Consider the following 12,211-nt stretch of genomic DNA (forward strand, 5'->3'; position numbering starts at 1 on the left):
ACTATTCAATAAACAAATCAGCTGTTCACTAATCCGCGTAACAAGCGGCTGTGTCACTACAATTTTAATCAGATTAACTGCCTAGCTAATCCGGATTGACACTGCCGTTTGTTTTATTCCTAAGCACTACTTGCTGGGCGTTTAAAACTTGCCATAGTAAATGCGTGTGCATCATTTTGGCTGTCACTCAATATTTGCGTATAATTAAGGAGACTTTTATAATTTCTTTTCTGATTTTCCAATATCTTGAAACGTTCAAAATTGGCTGCAAACGGCTAAATACTCGTACTTTCACATAGAAAATTTGAAGGAATAAAATAAGGACTCAGTTGACTCAGTTTAATTGCAAACCATTCATTAGAGAATTTCGCATAAATGAAAATTAGTAATAATACCCAAACACCGAAGTGATTTAATACACTTTGTAGCTTAAGGGGTTTACTCTGCAATTTTTTTACGAGTAAGATTTTGGACTAGATAGTAGGAATCGACCTACTTCCATAGTTAATTCAATTTCGGCAATATTAAAATACCGGACCGGCAGCCTTAGTTATGACATGCATCAGATGAAGGTTTAACATGCGATGTGTATTTTTTCATGAGTTTAAAATTCAGGAGATATTAATATTTTTATAGAAATAATTTGTGTGAATGTTTGGTATGTACTTAGATTTAGATTCATACATACTAAGTATATGTATATATACCATATTTATGTACGAGTATGTGCACGCATATTAGGTGAAAAAATGAATGGTCACAAATAGGATTACGCAAACTTGAAACACAAGGCGGCTTACCATTTTTCACTGGTAGTCCGGATGCGACCATGTATGAGTCCCCAATTGTTTCTACTTTATAAACGTCATAGCATTCAATGCGTTCATCAAAAACACGATATATCGAGTTAAGGAAGGTAACCACCTGAAATATAATATTTGAATTTAAGCGCGAAATCTTCATCCATTCGATAGGAATGTATGGGCGTTAATAATAAATATGCAGTTTCCACACACCTCCAATGGTGTACATCTTGCAGCTATCTCCGTAAAGCCCACGATGTCGCTGAAGTAAACAGTTACAGCTTCGTACATTTCAGCGGGCACCTGTTTTTAAAAAATAATAATATTCTGCATGAGCATACGTTGGCGCATAATGAGCGATGTATCATAGTTACTTCAAAGCATATTGTAAAATGTAGTAAAATGGGGCAAAGGAAAATTCATTTGTTGTTTGCAGCAAACTGCCTTTGGCATTTTTCGTTATTCTGTCATTTGTTTACGGGACACTAAATTTTTCTCTTTAATTTTTAAAAGTGATACCATATTCTAGTAGCACGCAAGACGGAGGGGAAACTGTAAGCGCTTGAATTCAAATGATATGTTAGTGGGGATCAAGGAGTCCTAAACAAAGTTATATTGTGCAACTGACAAACAAAATTATATGTTTTTTTGCACGTATTTTGTTTTTGCAATTTGGTGGTTTGAATATCAAATTTTCAATCTGGATGTAATGAAGCAAGCAAAACCACAAAAAAAGCAGATCACTTTGACATCGCAAAGAAAAAACAAATCAGCTATTCTACTGGAATCACCAAACTTTTAATGAAGGCGTAAACGGTAGCATTCCTGATAAGTCCAAGGAATTAAAAAGTCGGTGAGATAGTTAGTTAGTTAGTTAGTGCTTGTCTTTGCTCCTATTTGCTAGGAATCGCGCGGGTGAAGATATTTAAAAAAAAATGTACTTATGGGCCGTATCGGCTCAAATCCAGAATGTCTGCTTGAAAATGACAAGCAGTAGCGCATTGCTCGGGTTGAAGAATGAGTTAAAGTCCTCATCGTTTGGCGGCTGTTCAAAATTTGAACCTTTCACTCAGAAAGGCTTGTTGGAGCCGTAAGCAAAAACGAACTCGTCAATAGAGAGCTTGTAGCGAAAATAAGCTAAAGTACAGCATCTGCATGTGATAATAACGCATGATTGTTATTTACTCTCGAAGAGGGATAGAAGGAATTTAGATGTCTATATACCAAGATAAGAAGCCAAGGAAGTGCTTACTTTCTGTATTCTTCAAAAGATTTTACATATGTGGCGCAGAGTCAAGATAATAGACCACAATAGAGGCCACGCCACTAGAGAGCTGCTAAAACCACTAGTTGGGGAGAGATCAATTGTTGTTGGTGCATTTCATGGTGCTGAAGTATTTGTATTGCATGCAACTACATCTGCAGTTATATCAGGAAAGAGTTTACGGTTATTGATTTTTTTGCATTCGGTCAAAGCACAACTCTCATTTTTAACTGAGTTGGTTAGAACCTGACAATTTCGCCTCATTTGTCTTCCCTTAGCCAATGAACGCCGAAGCAATTTCGAACAAAGTTTTTACTATTAATTATACTATAATAGATTAGATGAGCGTCTATAAATGCGTAGATATCTACTTGAATGATTGATAAATAAATTCATTCACTCATTGATCTTCATAATTTCATAGTAGGCCAATTGACATTTGGAAAGGCCATAAAACTACAAATATGTCAAATATGTATGTATGTATATTTGCATACCTCCAATGGTTGAAAAAAAGTAATCTAAGTTTACTAATATATTTACGAATTTAAGTAATATTTTACCTGTTGGGTCTGTTTCAGCTGCATTGCAACACTCGGCGGCAACATTTGAAAAAGCAGCGAGTCACTTTTACGTTTTTCTCTTTTCAGTTCTCTGGCTTTTTGGGCTAAATTCACTGCGTACATCTTTTCAGAAATATTAAATGTAAATACATATATTATAAATGTATACAAAACTAAGATGTACATGCATACATATGGTATCTATTACATAAGGTTTGTACATCCAGGTTAAACAATAATTTCTTTTGTAGTCTGAACTTCGATATCGTTAGTAAACCCGCGCTTACTATTCTAATTTTGTTTGCATAGCAGTTGTATGTAACATTGTAGCATACAAGCATATGTTGCATATGTAGATATTTACCTGTATAGTAGCAGCAGCATTCTTAACCAAAATAATGATAATAGGAGACACACATAGAACGACGACCAGGATAGCAATGCCAACCGCCTCCTTGTTCGCAGCTTCAGAAAGGGTTGTATCGACATATTCTCTGTTCGGGCATATAAGCAATACATACAATATACGTGTGGATGTAATGTATGTATGTTCATTTGGATGAATTTATGCCGTATGAGAGTGAATGGTAAAACTACTCTATCTACATATATATCAGTGTGAAAATTGCGCCCGAGAAGCCAAACCAAAAATCATGCCATAATATGTGCGTTTAAAGAAATCGAGTTTATTGATATTTTTAACAAATTCAATTAATTCACAAGCCTACTGGCTCAAATTTTATTTTTCGTCTAAAGTTGCCTAGTATTTTTCCGCAGCCGAATATATTTGTGTTTATGCCAAAGATAAGAGTTATGCTCAAATTTAAATTTTCGAACAAATTGTGCATTGTGGATGGTCACAAAGTGCTTAACTCGATACCTGTTACTCGTGGTGTAAGAAGTCGAACTCACACAGTCAAATGTTTCACACACAAGACCCATCTTTTACTCAGAAAATTCAATCTGTGCTAAAACTCAAATATTTTACATAAAGACCATCTCACGGAAAATTCACTTTAACCCCTTGCGATCGTATGTCTACTCACAGCCACCACAGCAAGGAAACATAGTAATGGAATTAATAAATCTTGTTTATCCCTCATAATTTTACATGTTGTGTATCACTGCTCTTTCAATAGAAGTTAATTCCGACCAGTACGACACCGATAACATTGTCAGCCTTGAAATCCAACGGAGAATCTCTCGTCCAACAAGTGCTATTTTTTACTAAGTAGACGATTGAGTAGTAAAGTCCTCTCTGGACGAACAAGACTAACCCTCTACAAGGCTCTCAACATGCCCGCCCTAAAGTATAGCGCAGAAGCTTGGACAATGACAATATCTGATGGGGCGTAACTTGGATTGGCGACAGCGAATATCGCAGGCGGTGGTACAAGGAGCTGTATGAGTTTTACGACAGCATAGACATAACGCAGCGAATAAAGATCCAGTGGCTACGTTGGCTGGGTCATGCCGTCTGAATGGATACAAACGCTCCGGCTCTGATAGAATTCGACGCGGTACAAGCTGGTGGTAGAAGAGGAAGGCCTCCTCTGCATTGGAAAGATCAGGTGGAAAAGGACCTGGCTTCACTTGGTGCGTCCAACTGGCGCCGGTTAGCACGAGAAGGCAACGACTGGCGCGCTTTGTTAAACTCGGCCAAAATCATGTAAGCTGTTAACGCGCCACTCAAGAAGAATCAGAACGGCACCCATGTCTATCTCTATTATAAATTTCATCGCCCAAAATAGTTTTATATCATAGACTATTTTTTCACAAAACTATTGCCGTGAAACTAATTTGACTGTGCAAGGTTCGTCGAAATCGCGCAAGGGTACGATAACATTTTGCATAGTGAAATAAAGCTTCCTGCTGAGGGAGCAATCTTGAATGCTGTTGATTTCACGAAAGAACTTCTACAAGTGCTGCAACAAGTTGTGTAAGGCTAATTTCATCATGCCTAATGTGAACTCGTCTGCCTAAACTCTGAATATCAATAAGGCATAGTCAAGATGGGATGAGTGGCTTGTTTTTGAAGCTAATTTCTTTACACTTTCGAACTTACTTAATTTTTAATCGCAGAGCCTTTTGAAGTATCCGCAAGTCATCTGTAAAATTGTGCATGGCGTCATAGTATTGTATCGCACTCCGTTCATCCGACGCATTTCGAATATTTTTCAAAACATTTACGTTCCTATAAAATTATTAAGTTTTCAGCTAATCAGACATTTATGCATGTATGTATATAGGGATGTGCATATGTAAACCGTGTTTGTGTATTGTTAATGAAGGGCTAAGTGAATCTAATAAACTTACATTGCTTTTAGTTTCTTGTATTTATCAGTCCTTGTTATGTTCAAGTACATTGGCCTCAAGCTGGGGACATAATTCAAAGTAGAATTGATAAGCTCACGTGATAAAAATTCGTAGCGTATAAAGGAAACAAACGCATCTAAGCCCAAATGCCCCCGTCCATAGTATTTGATTCCAAAGGAAGCCGCAATGTTTTGGCACTCAATACTCTTTAACAGATTTTTGAAACCAATGAGATAGCTAATAAAAAGATATTTTAGGATTATATTTCTTTGCTATTAATTTTTTTCCATTACCGCCAAACGCCACTGTTATCCGTTTCTTTTATTTGTTCGGTAAGGTGATGCAACAGAGCTCGATTGATCGCTGTATACCAGTTCATAACATCCGTTATTGAACTGTCTTCCGGCTCCGATCGTACTCGATCTCTAAATATTGTAATAGAAATATTATACAATACAAAATACTATGCGTACTATGTTACATTATGCGAATAACCATGTGTAACTTTGGACACATCAGCAACACTTTGATACTATGGAATATACTTTTAGGCGATATTTTGGAGAAGAACCAAAGAACTACTATAAAAAACATCAATAATATGTGCAGAGATACTATCGCTCCTAGTGGGAGGAACATATAAAGGGTGATCGGATTGGAGGTACTTTTTGCAATAGGGGTTTTTTGATAGATCACGCGTGACTACTATCAAACTAAATACACATTTTTTCAGTATGCATTGACATTTCATCGTGGAAAGATTTATGCCTCACCAACGTTTACAAATCGTTCAATTGTATTATAATATGAAAATCTATGCTCCATGAAAAGTGTTCATCACGCGCTCAGGCCACTTATGGTGTACATAACCGTCCTACCGAACGCACTATTCGTCAAACCATCGGCAGAAATTGCCGTATTTGGGCTGAAGAGCAATCCGAAGCCATTGAAAACAACCGGCCCATATTTCTTCAAAGACGAGGCTGGCGCCAATGAATGGCAAACGCTATCGCGCCATGATAAACGACCTTTAGTTGCCGAAAATTGAAGCCCGTGATCTCCATAACATAAACACAATTGGTTCCAACCAGACGGCAAATGGCGCTAATTGTCATACAGCCCCTGAAACAATGGACTTACTGCGTCGTCGTTTCGGTGAGCAATTTATCTCTCGCCTCGGACCAGTGAATTGGCCATCAAGATCGTGTAAAGGACTTTTATTTGTGGGGTATAAATACTTTGTGGATAAACCAGCTTCGATTGAGGAATTGGAAGCCAACATCACTAAAGTTATTCAGGACCGAAGTCCTCCAGCGAGTCATTCAAAATTGGTATTTACGGATGGAGTTTTCGTTGTTTTATTTCAATTTAAATTTATCTCCTTTTATATGTACATACATATATCATATATCATATATTTTGAAAGAGGCTTGATATACATACATAAGCCAATGCATACTCAGTTTTCTAGATCAACTCACAATTTAATTTTAAATGTTTTTCAAAGTTTCTCATACCACCCGCAAATAGATGTCTGCAGCCAAAAGCCATGACCAATATATATATATATATATATAATTGGGTGTTTGGCCGAGCTCCTCCTCCTATTTGTGGTGTGCGTCTTGATGTTGTTCCACAAATGGAGGGACCTACAGTTTCAAGCCGACTCCGAACGGCAGATATTATATTTTTATGAGGAGCTTTTCCATGGCAGAAATACACTCGGAGGTTTGCCATTGCCTGCCGAGGGGCGACCGCTATTAGAAAAATGTTTTTCTTTTCACCTGTTTCACCGAGATTCGAACCTACGTTCTCTCTGTGAATTCCGAATGGTAGTCACGCACCAACCCATTCGGCTTCGGCGGCCGCTGGCCAATACCTAGTATAAACTCAGAATTCTGTATTATTAAAAAATCATTAAAAAAACAAATGAACGTAACTCTCTTATTTTTGAGTTTTAAAATCTCTATATTAAACGAAAAACTATTTAGCGTTTTTCCATGAGATGAAGATGGTAGGAGCCACTTTAAAATGCATTTTAATTGAACTAGAAAAGCAGGGCGTATGCGTATTGTATTTAAGTCTGTGCAGGTTTTGCTCTATGGGTAACTAGAAATCAAGTTTTGTTGTCAATGTTAAATGTGTGCATTAATAAATATGACGATATTCCCAAAAGCCCAACTTCATGGTTAATAAATTTTTAAACGACTGTAAGGGAAATGTATTCAAACTTTCTAATAAATGGCGGTAAGATTTACTTAAAGTTGAGACAGTTTTTTATTTATTTTTGGCCTGAGTACCGATTTACATCTCTTATAGGCCCTTTGCTTATAACTTCATATTACTTTCACTGCTTCGAAAAAATGTATTCATATTTCAATTCGATGTTCTGGTGGGTTTATTTATAACTATTAAAAAATTTGAGAATAATGTATAGCTTCAAAATAAATATACATAAAACCTTCATGGTCGATTTCTTATTGGAAAGCTATTTTGACCACCGCTAACTATATTAAACGAAAATTTCGACAATAGTTATGTTCCGTTGTCCGATTTAGAAGTAAAAATTTTAATCGAATGTTTTTAATAAAATGTATGGTGCATGTGAAAAGACGTTAATTACCTGAACTCATTTAAACGGTTTTGGAACTCTGTCTGGTTAAGCATTACTTCAACATTATCTTCATCTTCGTCTGGTAATGTGGGTACACTCACTTCGTTCCATGTTGTTAGATTGTTCAATGCGTTGTCGGTTACAGTGAATCTTTGCGTTAAGTTTGATCTGTTAAATGATTCGGTTTCAATTGCTTTACAGACATAAGTACGAGTATTTGAATTAACATTTTGCTAGTAAAGAAAAAATATTTTTCTAAATTCTTCAGAGGAGCTAAGTAAATTGCTTCGAAAATATTTTAGAATGTTTAAAATATACTTAAGAATACTCGGTTGTTGATATTTCAGAAAGCGTAGACTTTACTTCAAAATAGTTGAGGGTAATTCAGAGTCCTTTAAATGGGTTCGAGACGGTGCCAATATAGTTAATAGGGCATGAAATGTACTTCAGAAATTTCGTTTGATACATTTCACGATCTCACTTTTTTGAAGTACTGTTGAGAAAACTGTAATATGTTTATTTTGTTTTTATAGACCTTTGAGTTACAGATAAGAAATTTCATGGCTTTAAAATCCACTAATTTTACACTTTATCAGCAAAATTGCTATGATGAAGTCTAAAACACAGATTTTTGTAAGCTGAAAGAAGCTCTCTAGCTACAACAAAAAGTAGGCAAGCAATATACTTATGTAAATGTTGGTCAAAGAAGAGTACTACGGATATAACGCGGATATCTCGAACATAGATAGGGCAGGATAATGTGTTGGGTAGACTGACAACGAGGGCGGGGTCGTCTTTCATTTCAATATTACGTCGCTAAACAACTTTCCAGTGGCGGCTAAATGGTTCACAGTTGCCACATTCCTAACAGTGGATCTAAAAATTAATTTTACTTAGTTCAATAAAGCAAAATTGGAGTACTTAACAGACATTTCTAAAGTGTGACGAATATCATGTGAGGATTTGTTGAATGTTATTCTAAAAAGTATGACATAAGTTCACAGAATTTAATATTATCCATTGCGCCAGATTATATAAGGGCCAAAAAATATATTTATATGCTAAGTTCCCATTTACTGTTAATTCATTGCACATTACAAACAAAAGTTTTCCAATTCAAAGTCTTAACAAAACTCACCGCTCTCTACTGCCATTTGTAAAAATATAAAAAGATACTTCCGATCGCTCCAGCTGCAAGCGCGTCACCACTTTCCCCAAGCTTGTAGCTATTGTTACCTGTTTATTTAGAGTAGAAAAGTGAAAAAGGTATAAGAAAGTGCATGCATATACAGATATACAGGGTGTTCGGCAGCAGGTATAAAAAACAAAATTAGAAAATAGTTACTAACGATTAAAGTTTATTTTAGTAACTATTACAAAGAAGACATCCGCTCTTTTTTTTAATTATTTCCTTTAAATGTTGATCATCACGACGGATACACCCTTGGATTCTAACCTCCGTCCTTTGTGTCATTTGTTTCACAGACTTTACTTTTGACGGCTTACAAGTTTGATAGGGAAGAAATCACGTAGTTTCGCTGTGGTCTCTCTGGTCATGTGCGGCGTAATGCAATCTTGCTGAAACCATGTGTGTGTACCGAAGGAAGGATGTTCTCTCATTATTTGCAGAAAATATTTGTTCAGCATGCGCCACTAAGAGACAACATCTATGGATTTTGCTTGCCCTCGACGATTTTCAAAGAAATATGGTCCAATTATTCCACTGCTTGGCAATGCACACCAAACGATCACTTTTGGACTGTGAAGTAGCTGTTGATATAATATAATAGTGGGTTAGTCCTTTAGGTGCCTAATAATAAGAATGGTCTTCATCAATCCAAAATATAGTTTTACTGCAGGAAATCGCTTCATTATTGTCTTATAGAAATTTTTACGTACATTGTAATCGTTAGGATTAAGCGCGTGCACGATTATAATTTTGAGGGGGCGCAATCTAAGATCCTTACTCAATATTTGATGTAAAATAGTTTTTGGAAGTCTGTGGGCAGTCGCGCTCTTGCACTTGGACTGACACGGATTATCGTGCAAACTTGTAGCGACGACTTGCCCTCAATATGCGGCTGGGTCCTGCTCGTGTGGTGGTTGCCACTTAGCTTGTTGTGCAGAACCTTTCCCCCCATGAACGAATCAAATCTTCACTTGGGGCATCACGTAAGCGTCGAATGTAACTTGAACAAAATCTACGACGAGCAGTTGCATACGAATCATGGGCCTTGAAATACACCTCGAGTGCCAGTGCGACTTAGTGATTAAATAACCTCGCGCATACTCTCAGCGGTTAGGGAAAAACTTTAAATTTAAAACCTAATTCTGCCACCGGACACCCTGTATCTCCAAACTCTATTCCATAAATATCTCCCTGGAAATATTTTGCTATGACATATGGAGTATGACCTAAAAAATAAACTTTTTATATTTTTAAATGTTTTGAATTTGACTACGATTTAATCAACGTGAAATGTATTACGATAATAACGTAAATATATATGTATGTACATATATTTGTCTAGGCAATAAAGCACCTTGCAGTATTTAAGTGTCAGACCTATCAGGTACAGACCATCATTTGTTTGTTATTCATCTTAGTCGCACTTAGCGTATGTATGTAAACTACAAATGTACATGGATAAATGTATGTACATGTGTATGTATTTATGTTTGTATTTATGTAAGAGCAGCTATAAATTTTAATAAGTATTTATTGGACCATCATTCTTTGCGCATGTTTAATGAAGACAAAAGAAAGTACAGAGGAGTTCCTTGAGGGGATATTTGTGAAAAAGTTACACTATTCTGATACAAAAACAGTATAGAGACAATTCGCTAAGTTGTAACCAAAGTGTATCAAATAAGGTGTGATTTACAATCAGTGCGGCTCTTTGTTCAAGGACTAAAAATCATTCACACTTTGGTTGTAACCAAGACATGTAAATACATTTGTATATACTATAGCTCTAGATGACCGGGTGTCGAGCAGTGCGAGTAACTCCGTACTGCTCATGTACTCAATTGTTTGTTCGAAATCTTCGAGCTTTTGTAAAACCTCAAAAAAGTGCTGACAGTCAATGCTGAAAAGTCAACATAAGCATCGCTCAAATTTCTCGGAAGAACTCTATGAGTTCGAGCTCACGCTCAAAAGTTTTCAAGTAATGAGTATCGGGTATGTGCTCGGGATATTCGAAAATGTTCGGGAACTCCATGTATGTACATAATACAATTTGATAGATCGCATTTGGACGAAAAAAACGGAATATAACTATAATACTACTATTTTTTATTGGACTTTTTATATTTTATATTCTTCTCTGTAAATTCAAGAGTTAATTTGTCCTTGTAAGGTGCAATTTGCGGGCGCCGTAGCCGAAAGGGTTGGTGAGTAACTACCATTCGGAAGTGCGTAGGTTCGAATCTCCGCGCATGAAATACCAAAATGCTAGAAAAAGCTCCACATAAAAAATATCTGCCGTTCGAATTCGGGTTAAAACTGTAGGGCATTCCATTTTTGGAACAACATCAAGACGCACGCCACAAATAGAAAGTAGAGCTCGGCCAAATACCCAGAAGGAAGCAATTATATACATATAAGGTGCCATTTTATTTGTGACTCTCTGTACTATTTAGTATATAAAATCATAGGCAAATTATAAATAAATCATCACTAGCACTTTTTAGTATTAATAAAGTAAAATAAAGCGCTGTTACGTATTTAGGATTATTCATTGGGGGCGTTCACACTCTGACTATGTATAGCAGCGCTCTAGTTTTTACTGCTCCCAAGTTTGGCGGGAATACTTGAATTCAAAAAAGTAATTGTAATCATCTACGTATTATCAAAATCATTGCTCTGATAAAATCATCTTCAGAGATTAAACAAAATTACCGGTTTTGGATTAAAGGAAATAAACCGGAGATTTAACAGGTGCCACTAAATTACTACAAGAAAAGTTAGTTTGGTGAGGATTTTAGTTCTTATTTCTCAGAAGATGTTCAAGGGCTGCAAACTCTGTCAATCGCTGCTATTCAAAAGTGGGCCACTAGCGCCAACTACAGCAGAGTTGCGACCAGCGACCATTTGCTCAAAATTATATGTATTCCACATATAAGTACGTATAATGCCTTTGAATGTGCACAATGAATATAAAAAACAATTGCCCCCATCAACGGGCCAAAATTTTAAGTTAGACTGCAGTCTCGTGGTTGTTAATTATTAATTGTTTTATATTATTTTATGGGAAATAAAAATATCGAAATGGACTGGCCTGTATCTGTCCAAACCTTTAAAGGATCTGCGGCATATGTTGGCAACGCAGCTAAAATTGCTTAAAAGTGTGATAAAAAGGCGTAATAATGTGTTAAAGCTAAAGGAGGCTAAACAAAAAATTAATAATGTTTTTTTTTACTCTTTTCTTATGCGACTAAGATACAGTTTTCTCTGATTTATGTATTATAAATACCAAATATCTTATAAAAAAAAGGAAGAGTACACATTTTTAATATTAATTTTTTGTGCTTATTTCAAATCATCTTTACGATCTTTTGCTTCGATTTTTATGTCCGCAACTGTAACTTTGGTTTGGAGTACCCAGTTCTTTTTCTTTCTTGAGACGAAAAGTATAGAAGAACAATTTTA

At 36.1% G+C, this 12,211-nt stretch overlaps 1 protein-coding gene across 1 annotated transcript in view; it reads right to left on the reverse strand.

Annotated features, from left to right (window-relative positions):
- LOC129246184 (uncharacterized) overlaps nt 1–12,211 on the reverse strand; it is a 30,650-nt gene that overhangs the window by 10,209 nt on the left and 8,230 nt on the right. The window contains exons 4-12 of the mRNA XM_054884770.1: nt 8,699–8,796; nt 7,570–7,728; nt 5,240–5,371; nt 4,947–5,183; nt 4,696–4,824; nt 2,995–3,124; nt 2,631–2,753; nt 1,017–1,106; nt 801–924 (exon numbers count right to left, since the gene is read on the reverse strand). Coding sequence (XP_054740745.1) covers nt 801–924; nt 1,017–1,106; nt 2,631–2,753; nt 2,995–3,124; nt 4,696–4,824; nt 4,947–5,183; nt 5,240–5,371; nt 7,570–7,728; nt 8,699–8,796 — 1,222 coding nt within the window. The remainder of the gene's footprint in view (nt 1–800; nt 925–1,016; nt 1,107–2,630; nt 2,754–2,994; nt 3,125–4,695; nt 4,825–4,946; nt 5,184–5,239; nt 5,372–7,569; nt 7,729–8,698; nt 8,797–12,211) is intronic.

Source organism: Anastrepha obliqua, chromosome 4, assembly GCF_027943255.1.
Source record: "Anastrepha obliqua isolate idAnaObli1 chromosome 4, idAnaObli1_1.0, whole genome shotgun sequence".
Classification (NCBI taxonomy): domain Eukaryota; kingdom Metazoa; phylum Arthropoda; class Insecta; order Diptera; family Tephritidae; genus Anastrepha; species Anastrepha obliqua.